The sequence below is a fragment of the Fundulus heteroclitus genome, chromosome 20 (genome assembly GCF_011125445.2).
Source record: "Fundulus heteroclitus isolate FHET01 chromosome 20, MU-UCD_Fhet_4.1, whole genome shotgun sequence".
Classification (NCBI taxonomy): Eukaryota; Metazoa; Chordata; class Actinopteri; order Cyprinodontiformes; family Fundulidae; genus Fundulus; species Fundulus heteroclitus.
In genome coordinates, this window is record NC_046380.1 from 18,686,548 (window position 1) to 18,711,218 (window position 24,671).

The 24,671-nt window shown below is 39.3% G+C and overlaps 1 protein-coding gene across 5 annotated transcripts in view; it reads left to right on the forward strand.

Moving 5' to 3' along the window:
- Positions 1–24,671, forward strand: part of cacna2d2a (calcium channel, voltage-dependent, alpha 2/delta subunit 2a) — a 248,431-nt gene that overhangs the window by 200,480 nt on the left and 23,280 nt on the right. For 4 of the 5 annotated variants that reach the window (XM_021321935.2, XM_036152026.1, XM_021321936.2 and 1 more), the window contains 12 exons: positions 2,387–2,497; positions 3,172–3,250; positions 9,711–9,760; positions 14,742–14,831; positions 15,236–15,304; positions 16,310–16,384; positions 16,475–16,549; positions 16,666–16,737; positions 17,575–17,646; positions 17,831–17,892; positions 21,594–21,670; positions 22,784–22,798. In XM_021321935.2, the coding sequence (XP_021177610.2) occupies positions 2,387–2,497; positions 3,172–3,250; positions 9,711–9,760; positions 14,742–14,831; positions 15,236–15,304; positions 16,310–16,384; positions 16,475–16,549; positions 16,666–16,737; positions 17,575–17,646; positions 17,831–17,892; positions 21,594–21,670; positions 22,784–22,798 (847 nt within the window). The remainder of the gene's footprint in view (positions 1–2,386; positions 2,498–3,171; positions 3,251–9,710; positions 9,761–14,741; positions 14,832–15,235; positions 15,305–16,309; positions 16,385–16,474; positions 16,550–16,665; positions 16,738–17,574; positions 17,647–17,830; positions 17,893–21,593; positions 21,671–22,783; positions 22,799–24,671) is intronic. The other variant, XM_012873335.3, reaches the window with a different exon arrangement.

Consider the following 24,671-nt stretch of genomic DNA (forward strand, 5'->3'; position numbering starts at 1 on the left):
TAGACCGTAGCAAAGTGATAATAATAACAACATAATTGTAAAGTGGAAAGAAATTTAAACATGTTTTTTTAATTATTTACAATAACAGATTTAAAAGGGTCCTCACCCCCCCCCCCCTTTAGTAAATCACTATACACTATAGTTACAGCCTCTAAACCAGGGGTGTCAAAGATACGGCTCGTGGGCCGGTTCCGGCCCGCCGAACAATTTCGTCTGGCCTGGTGGCTACATTATCATTATTCAACAAAAATAAATAAATTAGGGGCGCTGTGTTTAAATCAGCAGATGGTAGCACTGAGCTTCAGATGTGGAAAATTGATTTTAAATAATTTCTTAATTTTTATCTGTTTGATGTATTTTGTCATGCAGGACAGTGTTTTTAAGTTCCAAAAAATGTGAATAAATGTTTTTCACTGTGATCAGTTCTTATGTATAATGCATAAGTAAATGTTTAACCGAGTAAAAGTATTGTTGAAATTGCACATACTTTTCTTAAAAACGCTGAGGTTATTCATAGTATATTCTGTAAAAGTGAAATTTATTTAATATAAAAATCAACAACAAGTCCACTTTTATTAGTTCTATTTAATCTTGCAATGTGTTTACTCGTGTGGCCCTCTTGAAATCAGATTAGACTCATTTTGGCCCCTAAACCAAAATGAGTTTGTCACCCCTGATCTAAACATTTTATAGAAGCTGCATGGTTAGGGAACTGTCTTGCTGGATGTAAAACTTAATGACAGTCTGAAGTCTTTAGCAGCATCTACTATTAGGTTTTCTTCCAGGGTCGACCTTTATTGAGCTCTATCCATCCACCCTGAGCAGCTTCTCTGTCCCTGCTGAAGAGAAACCTCCCCATAGCACAATGCTGCCACCTACCATGTTTAACTTTGGGGTTGGTATGTTCAGGGTGATGTTGAGGTTTAGTTATTTATGTTTATACTGAAATTACTGAATCTATTTACTAATCAAGTTACATCTATTTGCAATGGATTTTCGTTAGAGGTGTCGCAGTGAAGGCTCAGCCATTAGTTGTGTCTAGGAGAGAAGCAGGGTTAGACTCTGAGAGACAAGGCTAGCTGCATCATTTATAAGATGATACCGCCTTCCAGAATGGTGCCACGACTAAATAGAATGCCAGGACTGATGTAGCTGCAATGAAGAGAAAAAACATAGCGAGAACATAAAGTGTAAAGCTGAAATAACTGCAAATAGTGCAAAATTGGAGAGTAATAGAGTGATACAATGTAGCAGATGGAGGTGGTCATTATGTCCTCCAGCGGCCTAAGCCTAAAGCAGCCTAACTACAGAGATAGCTCAGGGTAACCTAAGCCACTCTAAATATAAGCTTAATCAAAAAGAAAAGTTTTAATTATCATCAGCATAACTGTCTACTTTTAAGCATTGACCTAAAGGTAAACAGGGTGTCAGCCTCATGGGCAAAAACTGAGAGCTGGTTCCACAAGAAAGGAGCCTGATAACTAAAGGAGCTGCCTCTCATTCTTCTTTTAGAGACTCTAGGAACCACCAGCAGACCTGCAGTCTTAGAGCGAAGTGCTCTGTTAGGAACATACGGGGTAATCAGATCGTTGATGTATGATGGAGCTTGATTATTAAGGGTTTTATATGTAAGAAGGAGAATTTAAAATTTTATTCTAGATGTTATAGGGAGCCAGTGATGGGAGGCTAAAATAGAAGAAATGGGATACTTTTTTTTTTGTTTTCTCAGCACTAGTGGCACGTTTTTTTTAACAGTAGGCTGACTGGAATAGGGGGTACAAGAGAGGAGGAGAGATATGCGGCAAAGGACAACAGGTCCGAGTCGAACCTGCGTCAGCCACATTGAGGGCTAAGGCCTCCGTAAATGGGTTGCACGTGCTAACCACTGCACCACCAAAACACACCCTGGGATCTTTTTTTTTATTATTATTCATCAGAACTCTTGCTGGCATTCCACAAGTAACCCTGGAGTTTGAAGAATATTTATCATTCACATTAACAACCTGGTATCTGTCAGAAAAATAAGATTTAAACTAACCTAGTGCTGTATGATTGATCCCTACATTTACTACAACATATTCAAGAGAATATCATGATGGACTGTATGAAATGCACCTCTGAGATCTATTCATTCATTCAGCATTTTCCTTCTACGCCAAAAATATTGGGCTATTTTGTGTGAATATAGCACAAAGAAATGTGACAAAAATATAAATAAAAACTCTGGGCTTTGGAATATTTTGCAAATGAATGTCTGTAAATCTTAAACTGGTGATACATGCATTGTAAAGAAGGTGTGGTGTAAGATAGCTGTATCGTTATTACTTTATATATTCTGTAATCTGTGTTTTCTGTTTTCCTTCTCTCTTTCGTGCACCTATCACAGGAGAGCAGTGCCCCGAGGGCCAACTGCAATAAGATGATAATGATGTTTACAGATGGCGGTGAAGATCGTGCTCAGGAAATCTTTGAGAAGTATAACTGGCCTAACAAATCTGTGAGTATATTTCTGTTTGGCTCGTTTTTTGTTTTTTTTTGTCCATTGATTCCTGTCTGTGCGTTTTTCTACCGACTTTGTCCCTTCATAAAGCAGACAGTTAGGCAGATATGCCAAGCATTCCAGTCTGTGCACAAACCGTCCTCTCCAGCGTTTTTTCTCTTTAATTCTGTCTGGTTTTCTTTTGATTTTCATGATTTATCTCTTTTGTCCTTCTTCCAGTTTTTCTCCCTACTCTTTAGATCTCCTTCCCATTCTTTGTTTCTGCTTCATCCTCCTTTGTTGCTTAGCTACTCGTGTTAACAGCTCTGACCTGATGACTAATTAGCCACTATATCATCAAAGCCTGTGATGGTGCAGCAATTGGTCTACTAGTTTTTGTCTTTTTTGTCTCACTGTCACCACCATATTACTCCATTTTCCAAATCAATTTAAACTAGGTTCAAAGAAATCAGATTAAGGCGTCACGAAAAGTAATGAGGTCCAATCTTAAACTCACTCAATTACATTCAAATTAAATCCAGTTTTGATGTTGTGTATGTTGGAATATATTTCTAAAACTGCAGAAAAAGTTGCAGCAGAAATCGTTTTCAGCATTTTCACACATTGTAGTACAATTCACTTAATCTTTTTTTTTTGTGTCCTTTTTTGTGTATTTTCTTGTCCTGAACCAGGTTCGAGTTTTCACCTTCTCTGTTGGACAGCATAACTATGATGTCACCCCTTTGCAGTGGATAGCATGTGCTAATAAAGGTAAGCGAAGAGCATTTTTATATTGTAAACATTTAAGAAAAGATAGCAGTCCTTGCTATGTTGGATACATTATTGGTTGTGTATTTGTTATGTAAGAAAGCCCATTGATGGAGAACCCTTATTCGATTGTGTAAAATTGCTTACATTACAGTAACTACAATACACAACAATGATATGCAGAAAAACAGATCCAAAACAAAACAAAAAAAGCAGAACAGGAACAGCTGACTAAGATTAGTAAGACAAAGACAGAGCGATCAGTAACGGTTAACGATAACAGCTTTGCTGCTGAATATTGCAATATGTGAGAAGACGGTCAGAGGAACTTTTTATTGAAATAAACACAAAGACAACACACCTATTGCTACATCAATGGCTTTTTTTCCAGAAATAAGTTAAGCATGGAGACACTGGACCAGGTGTACTTTCTATTGAAAGAGAGCCTCTCACACAGAGGCTACATGAATTCAAAAGATGTAAAGGAAACATTTATTTTGGGGTGCATGAGTGAAAGTTTGAATACTTAGTGAGTATAGAAGTTCTTCCTATTTCCCACAACCATGATATTGACTAATATATTTGCTTTTTTTCCCTCTTATTTTTAATTTCAAATCATTAAAATACAAATGATAGGTACCACAGGAAAGGGAAAACAACAACAAGTTAAAAGGTGTAAAAAAAAATCTGTGAAAAACTAAATGTTCAAAAGGGAGCAGGAAGAAGCACAGGCTCATGTAGTCCTGGCTCTTTGGTTTTTATATTATCAAAATAATTAATAGCCTCTTGACTTGATCCTCACACAATATGTATATGGAGTTTGGAAAAAAAATTTACAATGATGTCAGCTTATTTCCTCTTTCTTCAGTTTATACTTACATTTTTCAGTATTTCTAATTAATAAGCTGCATTATTATTTTTGTTGAACTACAAACAGTGTATTTAGTTACGATAAATACTTACAAAGCTTCAGGTTGATAGTCTACATGCTGGGCATTGCTCCACCGCTGCTTTTGCAAGTGTGCTTCCTCGGGAGCACCTTTGTCGGCACAGAGGGGTCATCCGTCTGGGACCACCAGTCATGGATGTTTCATTCCTTTAGCCCTAATACATCTCATAGTGCAGAGGGAAGGAAAGGATTTCTCCCACCCCACTATCCCCTGCTGATCCTCTAGGTGTTATTCGGTCCCCAACTCTTAAACGTTCTCCTTAGCCACAGCCAGGAGCTGTCTTTCTTTGCCTCCTTAGCAAGAACATTAATGGATTTCTGACAAGCTGCCGCTGAGCATCTCATGTCACGGATCAGGTGAACAAGTTAAGGCCCCCGACGAAGCCCCTGCATCCCACTTTGACAGAACAACTGATTCCTTTCCAGCCTGCCTCCCTACACTCTGCTGCCAGGTCTGGAACATTTCCGCTCCTTGGCCGCCTCCACCCCCTCTTTGCACGGGACTGTGAGCTCCACCAGCAAGATGGTCCTGCGTGGCTGACCGCATGATTAGGCCTGGCCTGGGTGGTGTTTCAACTGTCCCGCTTGGAAATTGGAGCCGTTTCCCGAGGTCGACCCTCATGGTCCACTCGCTGCCGGGTGAGAGGAGATTAATGTTCTCTCTGGGCCTTTGCAAACAGGATAGGAAGTGTCGCTGGAGCGGACGATCCGTTGTTAGGCTTGTTAGGCTGTCTTGCAGCCTGATAAAATTTGCTGGAGGATTGCATTGATGTTAGTTACATTACTCTGATTGAAAGTCAGTGTAACAGCCTGAATACAGCGTCATTTTGACAACTGACAGCACAGCGTTCCCTGCACAGTCCTGTTCCTGGCACCTTCCCATGACAACAGGCCTCCTTGCCTGAACTAAGACCGTGCTCCAGCTCTGTCATTGTCACCTGTGCCTCCCCCATGGCTCTCTCCTCTTCCTTGGAAACCTGTCTCCTCCCAATGCCCGCTCGACCCTTCTGCATTCTGCCGACTACCTCTCACACAATCGCAAACAATGAAAACCACACAATTACTTTAAATCTCCTCTTTTTGCCTGGTATTGACTTGCTTTTGCTATTTTAAACATAAGTAAGAGAGACTACTAAGCATCAAAGGGGTTCTGAGATCTGTTGAATCAGCCCTGAGCTCTGAGATAACCCAGCAGACAGCCAACTTTGCCTCTAACCAACAGTCTCACTGTAAAAGAGAACTAAAAATAAGTAAAGTTTTCTTGAAATGAATGTATTTGCCCTTGATTTGAGCAGGTAAATAAGACTATTTGCCAATGGAATGAGTATTTTTACCCCTAAAATAAGATAATTAGATAAACTGCACTTGAAATAAGACGATGGAGATGAATTGTTCCTATTTTAAGTGCAAAAATCTTATTCCATTGGCTAATAGTCCTATGTACCTGCTCTAATCAAGGAAAAATACTTTAATTTCAAGAAAAAAAATCTTATTTTTAGGTCTATTTTTGCAGTATAGGTAACTCACCTCCACTTCCTGAGCTGCGTTGTCTGCGGTTGTCTGGTCTTCGCTTAACTCGTGTGGCTCTGTGATAACTTCTGTTGCGCTTTTATCTGAACACTGTTATTATTGTTTTCACCCACAAACACTTCTTCTTGACATTCTTCTTGTCTTTTGTGGGGAGGTTCACGACTGTTTATTGGTGTTGCTAATTATCTGAAGCCGTTCCTTTTTAGAAGAGCTTCATCTGTTGATTAGCTTATTGTCAGTGGAGCCAAGTGCCGGGGAACCATCTCCCCAGCAGTTGTTATTAATTAGCAGCAGACGTCTGGTAGCACTGTGATTACCATACCCTCTCTCTGACAGACAGGGGAAAGTCCAGGATTATGCCTCTGAGCCAACATGCTCTCTGCTGTTCACAACTGTAGTTATTACCATGGCACTAAAGTTCACGCCAGCACAAGACAATGGTGTTGCCACGCCAGACTCAGTGGACAGGAGCTGACACCCATGTGTGCAATTGCAGATGCTAGCTTTGTCTAACTTTAACTCTAATCTCTTAAGAAGAATTAAACTTTCTGTGTGTGTGTGTGTGTGTGTGTGTGTGTGTGTGTGTGTGTGTGTGTTTTTAAGCTCTTCCTAAAAACTCACTACAGAATAGCGAGTTATGCTCGATTGAATAAGTGAGGCGAGAGGGATAAGCACACATGGAGAAGGTGATGCTAATCCTTCCACAAAAGGGTTGGTTTAGCTCAGCCATCTGACTGAAGAAGCGCAATTCAACTGCTTGTGTCTGGGATCTTAGTCTTTCAGTCATAACCCATATCTCATAAAAATAGGTGAGGGTCAGAATGCAGACGGTTAGGTAAATTGAAAGGTTCATTTTTTTTTTGTCTGAGCTCGTTCCTCATCGCAACAAAGCAGAGCAGCGCTTGCCTTGGCGGAGGCCCCCATCCGTTTGTTAATCTCCAGGTCCATCCCATCCTCACTCAAGAACACATTTAAGCTCCTCCCTTTGAGACAAAGGCTGATCCCTGACCCAGAGGAAGCACTCAACCCTCTCCAGGTGAGAACCATGGCCTCAAACACAGAGGAGCTGACTCTGATCCCAGCCGCTTCACGCTTGGCTGAGAACGGCTATAGAGCACGCTGAAGGTGACGACCTGAAGAAGCCATCAGAACCACATCGTCCTCAAAAAGCTAAGATGAGACCTGGAGGTTCCCAAACAAGACCAGACCAGAGCTCAATCTTTGTGTATCTAGTTAAGCCAAAAACTATTTATACCCTGGCAGATTAAGGTTTAAAGATTTTCATCTTAACATCTTAATGTTCTTAGTCAAAATGTCCTAATTTGTCACACCTTGACAAAAAGTCTAGTTACATCTAATAAAATTAAGCCCAGACCATGAGTCTTACTTCTTTTGATGATGGCCAGTGTGGTTTTGTGTTAAATACAACATAGCACATTCTTTTGCTGGGTTTTGGGACTCTTCCCAATTATTGACTACGGCCTCCACATTACATACAATGCTGTTAAAGAATGTGTGTATCGTACTGCTGTCTGTTACCTTTGCACAATGAGATTATTTTTGAGCCTTGGCAACCTCTCTGCAAACTAGGGATTTATCTAAAGGATGCAAATGACAAAATCTCCAAAAGATTTTACTAGAACAGCTGAACTTTATTTCAGGTAATTTGCTGTAATTAAATGAATCTTGAAACTTAACAGAGATTAGCTTTAACAAGGTACTGGATCAAGGATGTGCACATTTAGGCAACCAGGTTTTTGCAGCTGCGATAGGCTGAAGTCCCTGTCCAGGGTGTACCCCGCCTCTTGTCCATTGACAGCTGGAGATGGTCACCAGCACCCCTCGCGACTCCACAAGGGTTAGGCGTGTTAGAAAATGGATGATTGGATGGATGGTTTTTGCAGCTTTTTTTTTAAGATTTTTTTTTTCTGTAAATTTTAAAGTTCAACTAGAAGTGTGTGCAGTATTATATGTGTCAAAGGATTTGAAATGGTTTATCAGTGTCATTCCTCTTTAAATCACATCAACCGGGAGCCGCTGCGTATTTTTTATTTTATTTTAACCTTGATTATTGAGATGCATCAGGAAGTAATTGGTCTTGTTTGAACATTTGAAAGTGGCATCTTCAGGAATCTGGAAATTGTAGCAAAAGTTTATTTTGGCTGATATTTTCTTTATGCCACTCAAGGAAGCAGAGTGTTCAATATGTTGTCTTAAAAATACATCCACAACTTCCATGGACAAAGTTTATTCCAGATATTACTGTCGTTATTATGATATTTAGCAAATACAAAGAAGTCAAATAACCCTAACTGAAGTTAAAGAAAGAAAGAAAAACTGTTGTGTGATTTAGTATAAGTGAAAAACTTTGTTGCCTCTTTATACTGTGTATGTAAAAATATGTGGGTTAAACTCTAAACTAATATTTTTTGTCACCACATGTTACTGCCGGCTAAATGTCTCTCTGGCCGCTTCGGTTCATATTACACGAGGCAAAAACTGACAAACAAATAGGCAATGAACAAGGGTAACATTTTTTTTTTTTTTTTTAACATTTAGGAGAATCACAGATAACAGATAATGAGGTAGTAGGGTGTATCTGAAACTGAATGATCAACATTACTTAGGTTTCGAAATAATGTGTCGTGCTAAACAATTCACATTTTCTTTTACCAGGACACAGTACTAACCATCATGATATCCAGGAGTGATCTTTTTGTCTGACCACTGCCTTTAAACTCTAGTGAGGCCTGGCGGTTAGAGAGCAGGGTGCGTGCGCGTCCTGGGGAGGCTGCAAGGTTCCTGGTTCGACTCCCACAACTGCCACTCTGGCTCTCTGAGCAAGACCGGGCGTGGCATAGTTGCAGCCTGCTGCTCCCTAAGGGACGGGTGAAATTCAGAGGACACATTTCATAGGAATGTATGTTGCAATGACAAATAAAGATGATAATGATGAAAATATGAGTTGTTTTCATCTGCCAGTGCAATACAGATATGAGAATTGTTCCTTTTATTTGTCCTCCCCTATTAGCTCTTAAATAAACAAGATGTTCAGGGAACAAATCAATTGTGCGTTGTAACAGAACGCCTTTCTTTCCGTTTATCTGGCCTTTTCATTTACTAGTTTATAGACTGCGATGGTTTATCGCTCAGATTTGTAGTTGTTTGTGTGGGACATATGAGATTATAAACCTGAAATCCATCAGTTAACTCCAGCCTGAACAAACAGATCTAAATTAGAGTTATCTGATAGACTGAACATTGTGTCTCGACTTTATAGAGACCGAGTGTAGCCTTGACACTGAAGTCCCGTCTACTGCTCAGCGTGAACCCACAGAATCCCAATCTTATTTTGCTCTCTACACCTCTTTGTGGTGCTTTGCTCCATGACCACCCGTCTGCATGCACACCACTCCTCTAGCATACAGACAGAAGCCCTGGCACAAACCACAACATGGTGCTTGTGTGTGTGTGCACGTGTGAATTATAAATTCAAAATGTTTACGGATGTGCATGAGTGCTCTCATTTTTCTAATGAAATGAGACTGAGAAGGGAGATTTCACCACCAAACACTGTGGGGGGGGGGAAAAAAAAAGAAAAAACTGTCTGTGTCAGAATAATGAAAGTTGCCTCTGCGTTTTAACATTCTGGAGACGCTGCCTTCATTTCACGGCTCTTTGTATAAACACTCATGGCTTTAATAACTTGTTGAGCGGCCCGGTTATTGACCCAGTCGTTCATTCTCGTCCATTCCTAATCAGCCGCAGTGCCTGGGGCTCAGCATTCTCAATGAGCTTCCACATTTACATCCTGCAGCACACCTTCGAACACGAAGGGTCAGCAGCCACGCGCTCCGTCGTGTCTGTGTGGTCCGCCGTCATCGGCTAGACTTTAAGGCGTCGCGTGCCCCTAATAAGTACGTGAGGAGAAATGAGACTCCAGTCGTTTTTTTTAACGTTATTGTCCATTTCTTCTTATTTCAGGTTACTACTTTGAAATACCATCTATTGGAGCCATCAGAATCAACACACAGGTAAGATACAGTGTATGAAGTGTGCATGTAAATATGCAACATTTATAGACCATTGGTTATTGACAGGCCTGGCATAACCTGAATGTTAAAATTAAGCACAAATTGGACATTTGGGGCATTAATACAATTTTTATATTGCTTCAACTTTATCTTGCTTCAACAAATTATTGCACATGGCATAAAAGCTATTTGAAAACCTGCAAACTCACAATTCCTGGCAGTTAACAATGATGTGAAATCCGTGTCGGCCCGTTTTGTTAATTTGTGTAAAGTGCAGTATCGTAGGTGTGTAAATGACTTTAATCATCATCTAAATGGCGAGGAAGTGCCTGGATGGAACCTGACTTCAGCAGCAGATTAAATGCCTCAGGTTTAGATGGAAGCTCGTTCAGGATTAGCACCGTTGTGATGATTCAGGTGATGTACTTTAACAGAAGTGCTCTGAAAGTTACTTCTCTGAGACTGATGGCGCGGAGGGCTCCACATACACTGCTGCCTTACAAAATACCACCGGTTCTGTTTTTATATTCAGGTTATGAAATATAAATTATGGGTTAAATATCTTTTCCGCAGCTCTCAATCACTAAATCAATTTGTGACTAATTCTATAACTGTTTTACCAGCATTTTAAGTGGTCAGAAAACAGTTGAGTTGTCATAATAATTGTAATAAAAACAACCAGTAGAAATTTGAAGCTCACAGAAAACAAGCAGTTATGAAGTACATCATCTTACCTGTTGTAGTTGACTCCCATACTGTCTTCAGTTTGATGACATGATTATTTTCCAATAAGTGGATAGTGAACACCAACAATGATGAAGTGGGTCTAAAAGAAAATATTTTAGAAGTTCAAGTGAGTCCTTTCTTTTATATAAGCAACTTACCCAAAGGACATTGAACATTTTTAGGATGATTAATAAATCCCTTATTCCGCAATTAGTGCAAATCATATATTTAAATACCTACAACAGTATCTCAGTAATTCAGAATATCATCAAAAAGTAATTATTTCATACCTTAAGTTACATAGCTTAATTACACAGAGTTGATATATCTAACAGGGCCTCCTCAATGTTTTGATGTATTAGAAATTATATCCTTGGCACCCTAGTATGTAAAAACATCCCTTTGGCATGGTAATTACGCTACCGTGCCTTACAGTTTAATATGGCTTAATTTGGTTTTGGTTCCTTAGCCCTAAAAAGAAGAAATCTTGCTTTCATCAGTCCATAAAATGTTGCCCTGTTTCTCTTTAGGGCAGATATTGTGTTCTTTGGCAGATTGAAACTCAGCCCAAGTTGATTTTCAACACTAAGACTTGCCGATGGCTTGGCTTCATATAGGCCTCTTTTAATTGTTACACTACTCACAAGTAGCTGTAGACCTTCTTTGACCTTTTTCCCAAACCAGTGATTGGGGGAGGGGGAAGGGGGGATAGAAGATAATTAATATTATAATATTGTCACCAGTCAGACCTGATAAAGGCAAAGGAAAATCAGATGATTACGGACACGAGCTTGATTTCCTGGTTCATCTCTAATTTAAGAAGCCTGAACGAAGGTTATACTTGGTGTACTTTTGATAGGACATAATAGAGCTCCACTGAATTGACTATAAATTGTAATTTGGTTGTTCCACATTTCTCTCTTTTACACACATGTTAAAAAAAATGTCTGAGTGTCACATTTTTGCACACTTAGCTTGAGCTTCCTCTCACATTCAGGACCTTTAGCCTCTCAGCTAATGCCACGTTTGCTCAAGCCACAACAAGCTTTGAGAGACCCTTGGGATAACCTCATTCCAGGCGTAGAAATCGACTCACTCTGTTTGGTGGTGATGGAGCTACAATGACACCACCCTCCTCCTACTTTCTTTCTTTTTTTTTATTTATTTCCCACTTCTCTGCCAACCCACCCACCAATCCAGCCAGCCAGCCCTGTGAGTGATCAAGTCCCAGAATAGACTGTCAGCTGTTCCATTAGGTCTGGCATATTTATACTCTGAGAACTGCCACTTACTCTAATAGGTTTTTTGACGGTGGTTGTAGAAGAAACACTGAGACCTTGCGTTATTTAACCGCACTCTGCCCTTCAAAAGCCCCCCCGTCACACCGTCTTGCTTTGATAAGGTGGAAACATTCACATAACAGATGAGCTGCAGAGGAAGAAAAAAAAGTATTGTCCCGAGTCACATTTATGTAGGACTACACGTCTGGTCTTGAAAACAGGTAGAGGTTGTGTGTTTTTGTTTAAGGTAGTGCAACGCTGATGAGGGTACTCTTAGCAATCACCGCTGCTGGTTTCCAGGGAGGAAGAAAACAGCATTTGATCAACACGCAGTGATGCCGTGCGGCTCTGTATAGCTCTGCCTCCTTCTTTGCCATGTGTCTGTGCTTGCTGACTTGTTATGGTTTTGTAGATTGTTCTAGCCAGGCGGAAAATTTCCTGTATATCCCGTGAAAAGGTCTGGCTGTCACTGTCCTGATGGAATATCTCCCCGTGGCGCATTAAACTGGACTTTTATTGAGCTAATAATAGAATAGGTTACGCCTGTCAGCACCTCGCTGTTCAGACGATAGAAAACAAAATGGTCAAAAGCATTTTACTGAAATGGCTGCTTTCTTATGCAGAGAGCTGCTTTTATGTATGAAGCACGGGTCGGACAGACGTGAAAACTTCTTATAATTAAAATTTTTAAACTGTGCAAAATTACATTTCATGTCAGAGGTTTACATGCACCCATTGTGGACCTAAATGCCATAATAATATTGGACTAATGCTATTCCAAAATAAAACTGGAAGGGTTTTTAAGACTTTAAGATTTAAAAAAAAAAAATGAGTGCACCCATCCAAATTAATTGTGAACTTTCTGTAGTCTACGCATTGTCAAATGTATGCCTGTGGATAAATGCCTTCATGACCTTCAACTTATGTTTAAATAACTATGCCTGTGTTAGTTGTGACCTTACCTAACACTTTATGTAGTGACCGGCAAGTTCTGACAATTCTAGCTGAATATTTGACCCCTCTTCCTGGCAGGGGCGGTAGAACGTAATTAAACTGATTGATTTCTGGGCTATACTTTCACGCATTATTCACAGTTTTTCAACAGGTTGGGGCTTTGGAGAGATCATCTTAGAAGCATTGCGTTAGCCTGGTTTATGCTTTCCAAAACCAGATTTGGGGTATGTTTGGGAACATTGTCCATTTAAAACACCAAACTGTGGGAGGTTTCTCCCATCTGACCCCAGATGTACCTCTTACAAAAATTAAATGGTTTGGATGTTCAGGAAAAAATCCTGTAAACCCAAATGAAGCCACAACAAGAAGAACGTTTGGAGGAGTGAAGTTTACATTGTGCCAGGCTGTCAGACACAATGGAAGAATCATGCTGAGGGTCTATTTTTATGCCGGCGGTACTAAAACATTGCAACATTGATGGAAATAATGAAAAATAATGAAAAAAGCGGAAAACCTACACAATTTTGAACTTGACTCCATTGTGGTTAAAAAAAAACTTTCCAGTTAGATTTAGATTCAGATTCATTATTTCAAACAGAAAAAAGAAAAACAATATAAAAATACAGAATACATACATACCTATACATATAACAAAATAAACTCAGGATGTTGCAATAAAAAAATTATTAAAATAAAATATATCATCAAATCAATTATGTACAAGTTTTTTTTACACTAGACGTCAATGACTTTGTTACATTTTCCTTTTTGAATTTCTCTAGAATAGGATCCAAATGACTTACTATATATGACAGAATCATGAATTCTGCAATCCACCAGAAATATCTTAGGAATAACATGTGTAACATCCACCATTTGATGGTTCAAGGTCATTTGAGATATACAGCGGGACAATGATAGAAAACTCACCTCTGAATAGGTTAAACAAAATCTGGATTTAAAACAAACTGAGATTATGTGGTGTGACATTGAATTCTTGAAAACCCTTTAATGTGTCTGAATCTGGGCAAAGAAGAGTGGGCAGAAAGTTCCCATCTGTGATGTTAAAGACCTCCTACCAATTATGGGAAATGCTTCATGGTGATTGTTGCCGCCAAGAATGGTACAACCAGTTATTAGGTTCAGGGGCAATTACTTTCTCACTTAGGCCCAAGTCAGTCCGGATAGTTTGCTTTACCTTAATAAACACGGTAATCATCTGAGAACTGAATTTTGTGTCTATCTTTTCAGGTGTGAAAGTTTATTTGATGATCTGAACTATTTAAGTATGGCAAAAGAACACATTTTTTCCTATTCACTGTAAAACAAAAAACATTGTCCCTTTCTTTTCTAATAAAAAGAATAATGAATTTAGAGCTTTTGAAAAAAATCAGCAAAGGTTCTCATGCTTGTAATTATGCACCATACGTCTATTTCTCCTCTGAATATGATGCCATCAGGGCATAAAGTACACACAATCTCAAAAGGCAAAACAAAAAGGACTGTAATTGTTCACCTAAAACACATATTAACTGTTTGGCATGGTGTCTCCAGAAAAAAAGCAGGATAAAACAAATCTGCTATATTACCAGTAGACTTAACCTTTCACCTCCTTTCAGAATTGCTTTGGGATATTCTGACACTGCCAGTGTTGACAGTAGAGCTTCTGGGAAATGGCGTGTTTGTACGTCGCACCCCTGACGCCTCTAATGTGTTTTTAATGGCTCCTTCATAACGATGAAAAACTGCCTGAAGAGGCTTCGGGACTGGGTGGGGGGGGGGGGTTCTTTATGGCTTGGTAGGATCAGGATGCTGCTGCCGCTGGTGGTGGCCCGCTGGTTTTATGTGGTGACAAAGACAAGGCCGGTCAGGGTCTTGTGGTTTTATGACAGATGAACATGGAGGGCTCGACAAGCTCTCTCCACCCTTAAAGCCAGTGCACGACGAGTATCATAAATGTCTGTTTATTGGTGTTTATTGTGGACAGTCATAGCACTAAGTGTAAATGTTGGTGCTTGCAGGAGTACCTCGATGTCCTGGGACGTCCCATGGTGCTGGCTGGGCCTAGAGCTAAACAAGTGCAGTGGACGAATGTCTACCAAGATGCTCTGGTAAGTATTCAAAATATACAACTTTACGTCACAAAACAGTCGCTATGTAAAGAACTCGGTCAGCTTGGGTGACAGTGTGCATTTAAATAAAACTATATATATATATATATATATATATATATATATATATATATATATATATATATATATATATATATAATAGTTTTTCGCTAATTTTTTCTATATTTTAATTGTTTTGACCTCATACAGTATCATCACAAGGTTTTAATATTTGAACCCACTTAAAGCTATATATACCAGGTTGTTGCCTTTTAAACAGGATGTAGTTTATATGCACAAGTCTCCTTGTGGAAGATTTTGTAGCTAGAAAAAATATTAATATTTAAAATCCGGAAAACATTTCTGACAGTGATCATACATTTCTGACTTTTTTTTTTTTTTAGGGTTTGGGACTTGTCATCACTGGGACAATGCCAGTTTTCAACCTCACTGCAGATAGCACAAGCTCTCAGGTAAAAACAATGCAGAAAAGAACCTCTCTTACACATTCACCCACACAGAAATGAATATGACTCACAAACATACCGATTACTATTAATACATACTGCTAATTAATACTGTTTAAAACAAGTTTTTATTACCGTTTGAGTGGACGAAGCTTTCAAGTCACACAAACACACATAATGATTCAGCTTTTATTTTCATTATTTATCTGTATGTCACTGTCATCAATCATTTGTCATGATGGTTGCACAGTCTCGGCTTTGTGAGACAACACCTCCCCCTTGAGGTGACATCTGACATTACAACTAGTCTCTGGTGGCGTCCGCTGCCCACAACAATACAACGCCTTGCAAAAATATCCTCACCCCTTGAACTTTTCCACACTTTGAGGAGCCACATCACATTTGGGATAAGATTGCAACAACAAACTCCGGTGGATTCCATGCGACAGAAAAACACAAAGTATTCTGAAGTTTAAGGAAAAGTGTACATGGTTTTGAACATTTTTAAATAAAAATCTTATTTACAAAAAAAGCAGTGGTTGTACATTTGCATTCAAGGTTGCCCTGTATTAGATCCATCTTTCTTCCCTTGAACTCTCTCCAGCTTCCCTGGCCCTGTTGAAGGAACACACCCTTACAGCATGATGCTGCCACCACCGTGTTTTGCTGTGGGGATGGCATGTTCAGCGTCATGCGTACCTTTACTCACATCATATAGCATGTAGGCCAAAAGTTTATAGTTTGGTGCCAATATACCAGAACACCTTGTTTCACACTTTTGCTGTATCTCCCACAGGGTTTGTGTCAAACTGAAAACAATACTTTCTTTGAACAATGGCTTTCTTCTTCCCATTCTTTGTGAGATGTACGTCTAATAGTTGTCCTGTAGAAAGATTATCCAACCTGAGCTCTGGATCTCTGCAGCTCCTCCTTTTCCTGGAAGAAAACGAGTTTGTGATGTTTGGGTTTTATGCTCTTAAGGTCCTAACAGTTTCTCTTCACCCTACACAGAATCAGCTCATCCTTGGAGTCATGGGAGTAGATGTTGCGATTAATGAAATCAAGAAGAAGACTCCAACATACAGAGTGGGCATGCCTTTCTCTCATTATCACACCTGTATAATTTGCTTTTGAGAGGTCACTAAATTATTTTCTAACTTACTATTACCTGCACAGCTTGGGGCCAATGGCTACACATTTGCTACCGACCCAAATGGTTACGTGCTGCTGCATCCTAACCTAAGACCCAAGGTAGACTCTACCCCATGCAGCTAATTAGTTTCCTAATTCTGAATCAAAGTATGGGGCGTATTCATTTTAAATGTTGTTTATCCTCCCCCACCATCCTCTGCCCCTGTGCTGTTCAGATCATTAACTTCAGAGAGCCTGTCACTCTGGACTTCCTGGATGCAGAACTAGAAGATGGCAACAAGGAGGAGGTAAAACAAGTTATCACATTGAGTTCTATCTCAGGTGTATTTAGTATTTGTTCAGACTGGATGTGACTAAACATTTTTTTCCAATTTAGTAATGAACAGAACAGTTTATTTTTTCTACTTTTCTACTTTAAGTACTTTTCTTCAGCATTTCATTGACATGTTTTTTAAACTGTGTGACCTGGGTCAGATGTTTTGTGCATCTAGCCACAAGCTTTTGTCAGTAGTTTCCTTACTTTTTGGCCTGTTCCTCCTTACAGAACTATGTGTAGCTGAGTCAGGTTTATAGGCCACCCTGATCAACAACAATCTTTCTCCTTTGATCACAAAATGTTCTCTATAACGTTGACTTTTCAACTAATTTCATGGTATGCTTATGGTCTTGTCCACTTGGAAGACATTTAAACATCCTGGCTGATGTCTTGAGAACTTGGTCTCTGGAAATTGTACCCAAGGATGGCACAGATCTACCATACTATAGACCAGCTTTACATTTACAGCACTTTAAAGCGGTCACAGGTGAAACAAAGTGTTGCACATAATTAGATACTAAAAACTTGTGAAGGTACATAATTCTCTTCCTTGTGTCATTATTCGGGCATTCAGCAAACATGGATAGTTTTGGTAATCCTAACTGGCCAAAAACAGGCAATTTTTGGTTTGATTTATTGTTAGACAAGAATAAAAAAAAAGGTTATGTGCCTCTTTTAACAGTGTATGTAAATATATGTATATATATTTACATAATAAATACATAAATAAATATATTTTGGTGCTTTATACTCCATTCCTGTGTATCGATGTGCCTTCTCACTGTGGCCTCCATCTTGCCTTTTCCAGATCCGTCGACAGATGATTGATGGCGGATCAGGGCAAAGAAAAATCAAGACGCTCATTAAGTCAGTTGATGAGGCAAGTCATCAATATATGTGACTCAATCATGATCCAAAGCAGCACCTTCCTCCACTGCGTTGTAATGAATCTGAGTCGTTCAACGTGTTTACTGTCCTTTGTTTTTCTTGTAATCACGGGAAGCGTAAAGGGCTGAGCCTTGAGCAGCGTTAACTCACTGCAGTGTTTTTGTGGTCACCCACAGAGGTACATCGATGAAGCCATGCGAACGTACACGTGGACTCCCGTAGAAGGTACAGACTACAGGTAGGTTTGAATCCAAGCAAATATCACCTGACATTCAGACCAAAATATTGGATGCTGTAAGTGGTTTTTTTATATATATCTTTCACTTTGAGGCCATTCACAGCTGTAAATATGAGCTGTAGCTGCTACATCTCACATACTGAGTTCTAAGGAGTAAAAATACCAAAGCTAGCTCGTTTAAGAAGCTGTCTCCCAATGTGCAAAAAACACCAAGTTCGTTCTAAAGCTTATTTAACAAAAGAAATCTGTTATTACCTATTGAGTTTTTAAAAACAGCTAAGGATAGTCAAGCAATTTAAACTCAGCTGGTTTCTGTTTTAGATCTGCAAACACTTGCCTGTTCCTGTTAAAGTCTACAAACTTATCAGCAAAAGCAATATTAGGATTCAGCTCAAAAGAATATGACTGTAGTGGTCCACAAGAGGAAAACATCATAAAGCACGGCCCTGTAATGTGTTACATTCAGGATGTTTTGGTACATTTATACATTGAAAGGTTATTATTTGCTTGCCAGTAGCTCTATACTTCAGTGCTCATATACACAAAGAATCATAAGTCTAAAAGTAGCTCTTTCTGAGGTTATTTTAGGAAAAATCTTAGAATTTTACCCCGGTAAGATAAAAGTTATTCACAAAGCATCTTAGGCCTTAAGAGATTTCCTAAAGGGAAAAATGTTAGGAGTAGTGAGAATCACTTTTAACAAGCCTGTTTGTCTTAAGCAGGGAAAAAGGTGGAAACAGAGAGACCTCATTGGCTGATCCACCAACTAAACAGTGAGGGAAATGAGCACATACACTTCTATAACAATCATGCAATTATTAATTTGCAGATAATATAAACTTTATCATCCCCATGGAGGGAAATTAGCATGGAGGGAAATTAATTAGTTTCAGCGGCCCGTCGGGTTAAAGGCGCAGCTCTAGTAATGTAATTTTTATTGAGGATAAATAAGTTATAGGAAATAATCATGAATAAAACGTGGAGAAATTTACAAAGAGTATATATAAAAGAGGTGAACAGGTATTTTCTGCATTGTACGTGTGGATGTCAGTAGCTTAAATGGCCATCTAGGAGTTTGCTTGTGTGATGCCATCTCCTGGCTTCTGATTGCTGCATGGAGCGCTGCTCACTGGTGTGTAAAAGCACCAAGACACACACAGAGGAAAAGATGCATTGATCTGCGGCAACACGCATCAAAGTTTGTGTACTTGCGCCGTGATCAGGGGACAAATTTACCTTTCAACGCTCCTCTATTCTCCTCTCAGAGTTGCGAGCTGTGCGTTGGGCAGTGCTGCTGTCCAACTCAGTTTTCTCCACATTTTATTTCCCCCATTTCATGTCAGTGGTTTTGCCAAAACCAAGCGCTTTAGACAAGCAGGCAATCCCAGTAAAATGCTGACAGGTGAGTGCGCATTAATATCAAATAAACAAAGTAGTAAAATGACTGGCGAGTAAAAATAAATAAGCAAACAAAATTATGATGAGGATGTAGAGTGCGTTCAGACATTTTTATTATTGAAATTTAATTTCATTATCATGACCTACATTTCTGAATCCAGTCTAATCAGTTAATTTCTCTCCTTTGATTACTAGGAATGCATTTGTGTTGTTTTGTCCCCCCTGCACGTTCAACCAATCGCAGCTCTTGAAAGATAGCGTCACACCAAGTAACGTGGTCAACCACACCTCCTCACTAAGATAAAAAATCTCTCTCATTTCCTTACTCAGAATCACAAGCAGCTTTCTGAATTTCACTCATAGGTAGGAATTTTAAGCTAAGATAGACGCTCTCTCAGAGAATCTTTGTGAACACGAGCACTGATCTGCAGCAGGATCATGGACCAGTCTGAACCAAATGTATGCACAAACAACATAAATGTAGATAAATGTAGATGTTTTTCTTACATTAAATCTCATTTGAGTTTGGTCAAAGCTTTGTTCGCAGAAGTTTGAGAATTAGATGGAAGCAAAATCTCTGGTTTGTGCACATTTACTTTATACAAATAGCTTTGTGAGTTTGCTCCAAAATATCTTATTTGAACAATGCTGCAAATTTTTCAAATTAAAAGTGTTTCACTAAATAAATGTAACAGAACTTTTTGACCAAAGTTATAGATTCCTGTAAAAAAAATAATCTGATTACTAGAATTTTAATAAAAACTAGTTTAATATGTTGTTAGAATATGTGCTTCATTTAAATAAAAAACTAAATAAGAGAAAGATGTTGGAATGAAATCATGCCACATCCCATAATACAAATACGTTTCTGCCTCAAGATTAACAACAAAATTATATGAATGCACCTTTTTCTCCCCGATTCTAGCCTCCTTTTGTCTTCCAAACCAAACTCAAGCAGAGTGTTTGTTTTTTTATCACCTCAGTACTTTCAACCACAATTAATATTTTTTTTAACTTAGATTTATAACAAGGATAATTCATTTTCAATAACAGAAAACTTTAAGCCCATGTATTCATGCCTATTCCTGCTTTATAAATCAGTAGTTCTGGATGTTCTTACAAAAATGTGTGCAGCTTAATTTCATTTGTGTTTTATTTTTTCCAAGATAAAAGCCTGGTGTTGTCAAAGGGCAAAGAGGTATAACATATGTTGTTGGAAAGTCTGAAGCCTTGTACACACATAGCCAGGTCTTTATAAAAACCCATTCATTTTAAAAAATAATATCGTTTAGATAGGATTGTTTCAAAAAAGTTTTTATCCACAGTAACCCTCACAAATTTACCACTGACCGTTTTTTTTTTTTAAAACATGCCACACCCAGAGGTTAGTGAGTTTCCTCTGAATATTTTTTATTTCTGGATAGAATAGGCCCTCAAAAAGACTACAAAAGCACCAGTTACTATTAAAAAACACTTAATGGTCGGTTAAAAAATAAATTTAGATTTGAAAAGTATTCAATCATGAGAACCAGGCCAAAGATAAGCAATCATTACAGGGATAGAGATGAAAGACAGGATTTGTACATTGTAGAGACGAGCACCTTTTTATTCCTGAATGTGCTAATGCAAGAGTGATGCAATAAAGACTTAAGCTTTAACCTAGATTTTATTATTCTCCTCCATCAGTATGCAAGTTGGATTTAGGCTGTTTTTAATGACAGTGCTGTTTTTTATGATTTTGGCTGTCATCCCAGCCGCTATTTTTTTCTTTCTTCCTTTTGTTCTTCTTTGTGTCAGTGCCTTAAAATAGATCAAATGAAAAATGAAAAGGTCAGTTTTTACCAAAAGACACAGATTCCCAAACCGTTTGATGAGTGGCAACGCCAGGTTCACCTTTCATTTGGGATAAAATTTGCTAATGTGAAGTGAAACTAGAAGCGCTGATTGTATTCCCAGCCTTAGAAATCACTAATGGGGTTGTTTGAGATCACAGGGGGTCTGTAAGGTTGTCACTGCACAGATGCGCTAAATTAGATTTGCTTTTGTAAAAAAAAAAAAGAAAGAAAGAAATCATAGCACATCTACTGGATTATGAGGTCTGTTTGAAAATGTAGCAGATCAAATGCTGCTGTTGCACACAGACAGGAAGGCTTTTGTGTTTTCAGGGAAATTTCAGCAAATCAAACAGCTGACTGATGTTTTTCAATTAAGACATCCTCGCAGGAACGGTCTCCATGAGACGTGGATGCATCTTTTCTATCAAATGTGTTTGTTAACGTTGTTCCTTATCTTCCTGCACTCAGTCTAGGGTTGGTACTGCCCACATATAGCGAGAACCATATCAAGGCCAACCTAAGTGACCAGATCCTACAGGTGCAGTGTAAGTACTTTGGGTCAGACCCGGCATCCTTCTCCCCTCTTGCTCTCGTTCTTTTCTCTCCTCTCTCTCTCTTTCTGAAATGACCTTACACTCGAAATTCAGTCATTTGTCGCGGGTTTCCAACATCATCATACGGAGTGTCCGAGGGGATTCGTCTGCCCCCAGCCCCTCAGCTTCCCTCTCCCCCTTCTCTATGCTCTCTGATAGGCAGGATCATACGGTTCCCGAGTCCCTCGACTCCTCCTCCTCCTCCTCCTCCGCTCCCCCCGCTCCTTCCTGTCTTCATGCTGTGCTGTAAAATGGTGATGTTTTTTCTTCACACTGGCTGAAGAAAAAAATAACTGAACAGACAGAAAGGTGAAAGCTGTGGTTTTACTGTACTCCTCAGGTGAAAATAATGGTGACCTTTGTGCTATTATTTTTTGTTTTGACCAAATGCTCTCGCCTCTTCTCCACCATAGTAATGATTCTGAAGCGTCTGTGTTTTAAAGTATTGGATGTTTCTGACCAGAAAACTGTGAAAAAATGCATGCTTTTCACTCCTTTTGATGAGTTTTATTATTTGAGGATTTCTCTTTTTTTTCTGTTATATTTGTGATTTTTTTTTCTCTTCTTTTGGACTGTGTGAGATGTTGATCAGCTTTGGAATCATTCAATTGATAAACTCCCACATGGCCTGGAATAATGGCTTATCAACTGTGGGAGTTTTTTTTTTTTTTCCTGGGTCTGAATCGGGACACACGTTGTCTCTTTCATTCTTTCTTTGTCCAGACCCTGATTTTCCTCTCTTTTCCTGGTGTTTTTTATTTCATATTTTGTTCTGCCATGGTTATTTTCTCACAATTTTTTTCTTAAGTGCATTTCCTTTCTTGGCTTTGCCCAGGGTTTTCTTTTGTTTTCCTGTTTTCTTTGTTTGGTCTTGCAGAAAGAATGTTTGTTGTTCATTTCTTTTTCTCTGTTGTCTGGTTTGACTGGAATTGGTTTCTTTTCTTTCAAGAAAACAATATTTTTATTCAAACAGTAATTGAATAAAATATTGTCTGTGATCCCCCCCTTCCCACCCAATCCTCTGTTTCTTTTCTTGCTCACTCCTTCTCTGATGGATCCACACAGTGCTATACTCCAAGGGCAAGTATACTCCATATTGGTCCACGTTCCCTACCTTTACCTCCTAATCCTTACCGCTTCCTCCTCCTTACTTCACCCCTTGTCCTAAACCTCCTCCTCCTCCTCCCTCCTCTCACCTGTCCCAGCCTGCTTGCCTTTGTCCCTGCCAGCCATGCCTTCAGGAACCCTCCTCCCTTTCTTTCTTCCTATTCTCACCCTTCTGTTCCTTCTTTAATCCCTTCTGCTGTTCCTCCTGCTCCTCCTCTTCACCCTCTCGCTGCAGCTCAGATCCCACATCTCTCACAATGACTCCTCCGGCCCCCAACCTCACCCTCTCTCCCACATATCTGCTGCTCCAGGAACCTTAGATATATATTATTTTATTAAAAAAGCAACAGCACCCACGGACGACAGACATTTATGTTCTCTGTTAAAACTTGTCTTTTGTCCCCGACTCCAACATCAATCCCTTTTTCCTTCATTTCAGAGAAACTGTCCCTTCTTTGGCTCTATTTCTCTCACCTCACCCTAATCTCTCTCTCTCTCTTTCCCTCTGATTCCCCTCAGTCTCTCTCTCTTTCCGATATTTTTTCTTCAGCGTAACTAGTTCATTTCTACACTAGGGTTCAGATACTAACGTATATTTGATTGAAATATACATTACTTTGGTGACAAAGCTACATGATCACACAGTTAGTTACTGCTTTGAAAGATTATTCATGCCTCCTTGAATTTTTCCACTTTTTGTCACATTACAACCCCAAATTTTTACATTTCTATTGGAATTTGATGAGCCAGACTAACACAAAGTAGTGCATTTTTGAAGTAGAAAGAAAATGTTACGTCGTTTTTAAGTGTTTTACAAAAACAATGAAAAGTAATCCCTGTGGCATATGCCTAGAACACCTCCCGAGGGAAGCATCCAGGAGGCTTTAAATGCCTGAGCTACCTCAACTGACTCCTCTCAATGTGGAGGAGCAGCAGCTCTACCCTGAGCTGCTAACATCCTCCGCACACCTGCCATTTACATTTTTGTCCAAGCTGAAAAATGCCAAAGCTACAAGTGGATAAGTTGTTGGGCGTATTATCCCACACAATTAATTACACTGTCCTCCATCCTACTAACACTGAGAGAAATATCAGTGTTTACTGTAGCACAAGCCAAATTAGCTTAGCTACTGTAGCCTGTATCTGCAATCTAGGAGGAATGAACATGTTTGCTATTGTAATAGCTTATTCCGCCAGTCACCCGAACCTTGTTATTCACATGAAGAGTTTGTCCGTCCTTTACAAACCTGTAAAACACTGATTGTTGGCCGCGAAGCTCCTCCATTGTGTAGGCGCTCTTTGTGTTCACTGAATCATGGTAAGATATCTGTGGCAGTTTCTCCATGTCTGACATTTATTCGCTCTACACCTTATATAGGTTGATCCCAACAGCAGCGATTTTTTATTTTTTTTTTGGTTGTATCACTCCCATGCACATCAGTCAAGAACATCAATAGCCCAGTGCTGCCTAGCGTTACCTAGCTCTGTGCTTGCCTACCAACATGGCAGTTTAGGGGATCCCGTTAATTTTAAACGTGTGGGGAACAACGCATTTAGACCAAAGCATCGCAGTTCCACTTTATATAAACCGCAACTGAACTACTTAAACATGAATAAGAAGGATTTAAAAGCATGGTATGCCTTCTTTTATCAGAGAGGCAGAGGGAGGCCTGTGGTAACTCTGGAGGACCTGCAGGGATCCAGAGATCACGAGGAGAAATCTGCAAGTCAACAAATCTGGCCCTGAAGAATGAAGAATTAGCAAGTTTCCGTTCCTAATTATTCACAACTTTGTGTTGGCCTTTCACATAAAATTCCAATAAGATATAATGGAGTTTGTGGTGAC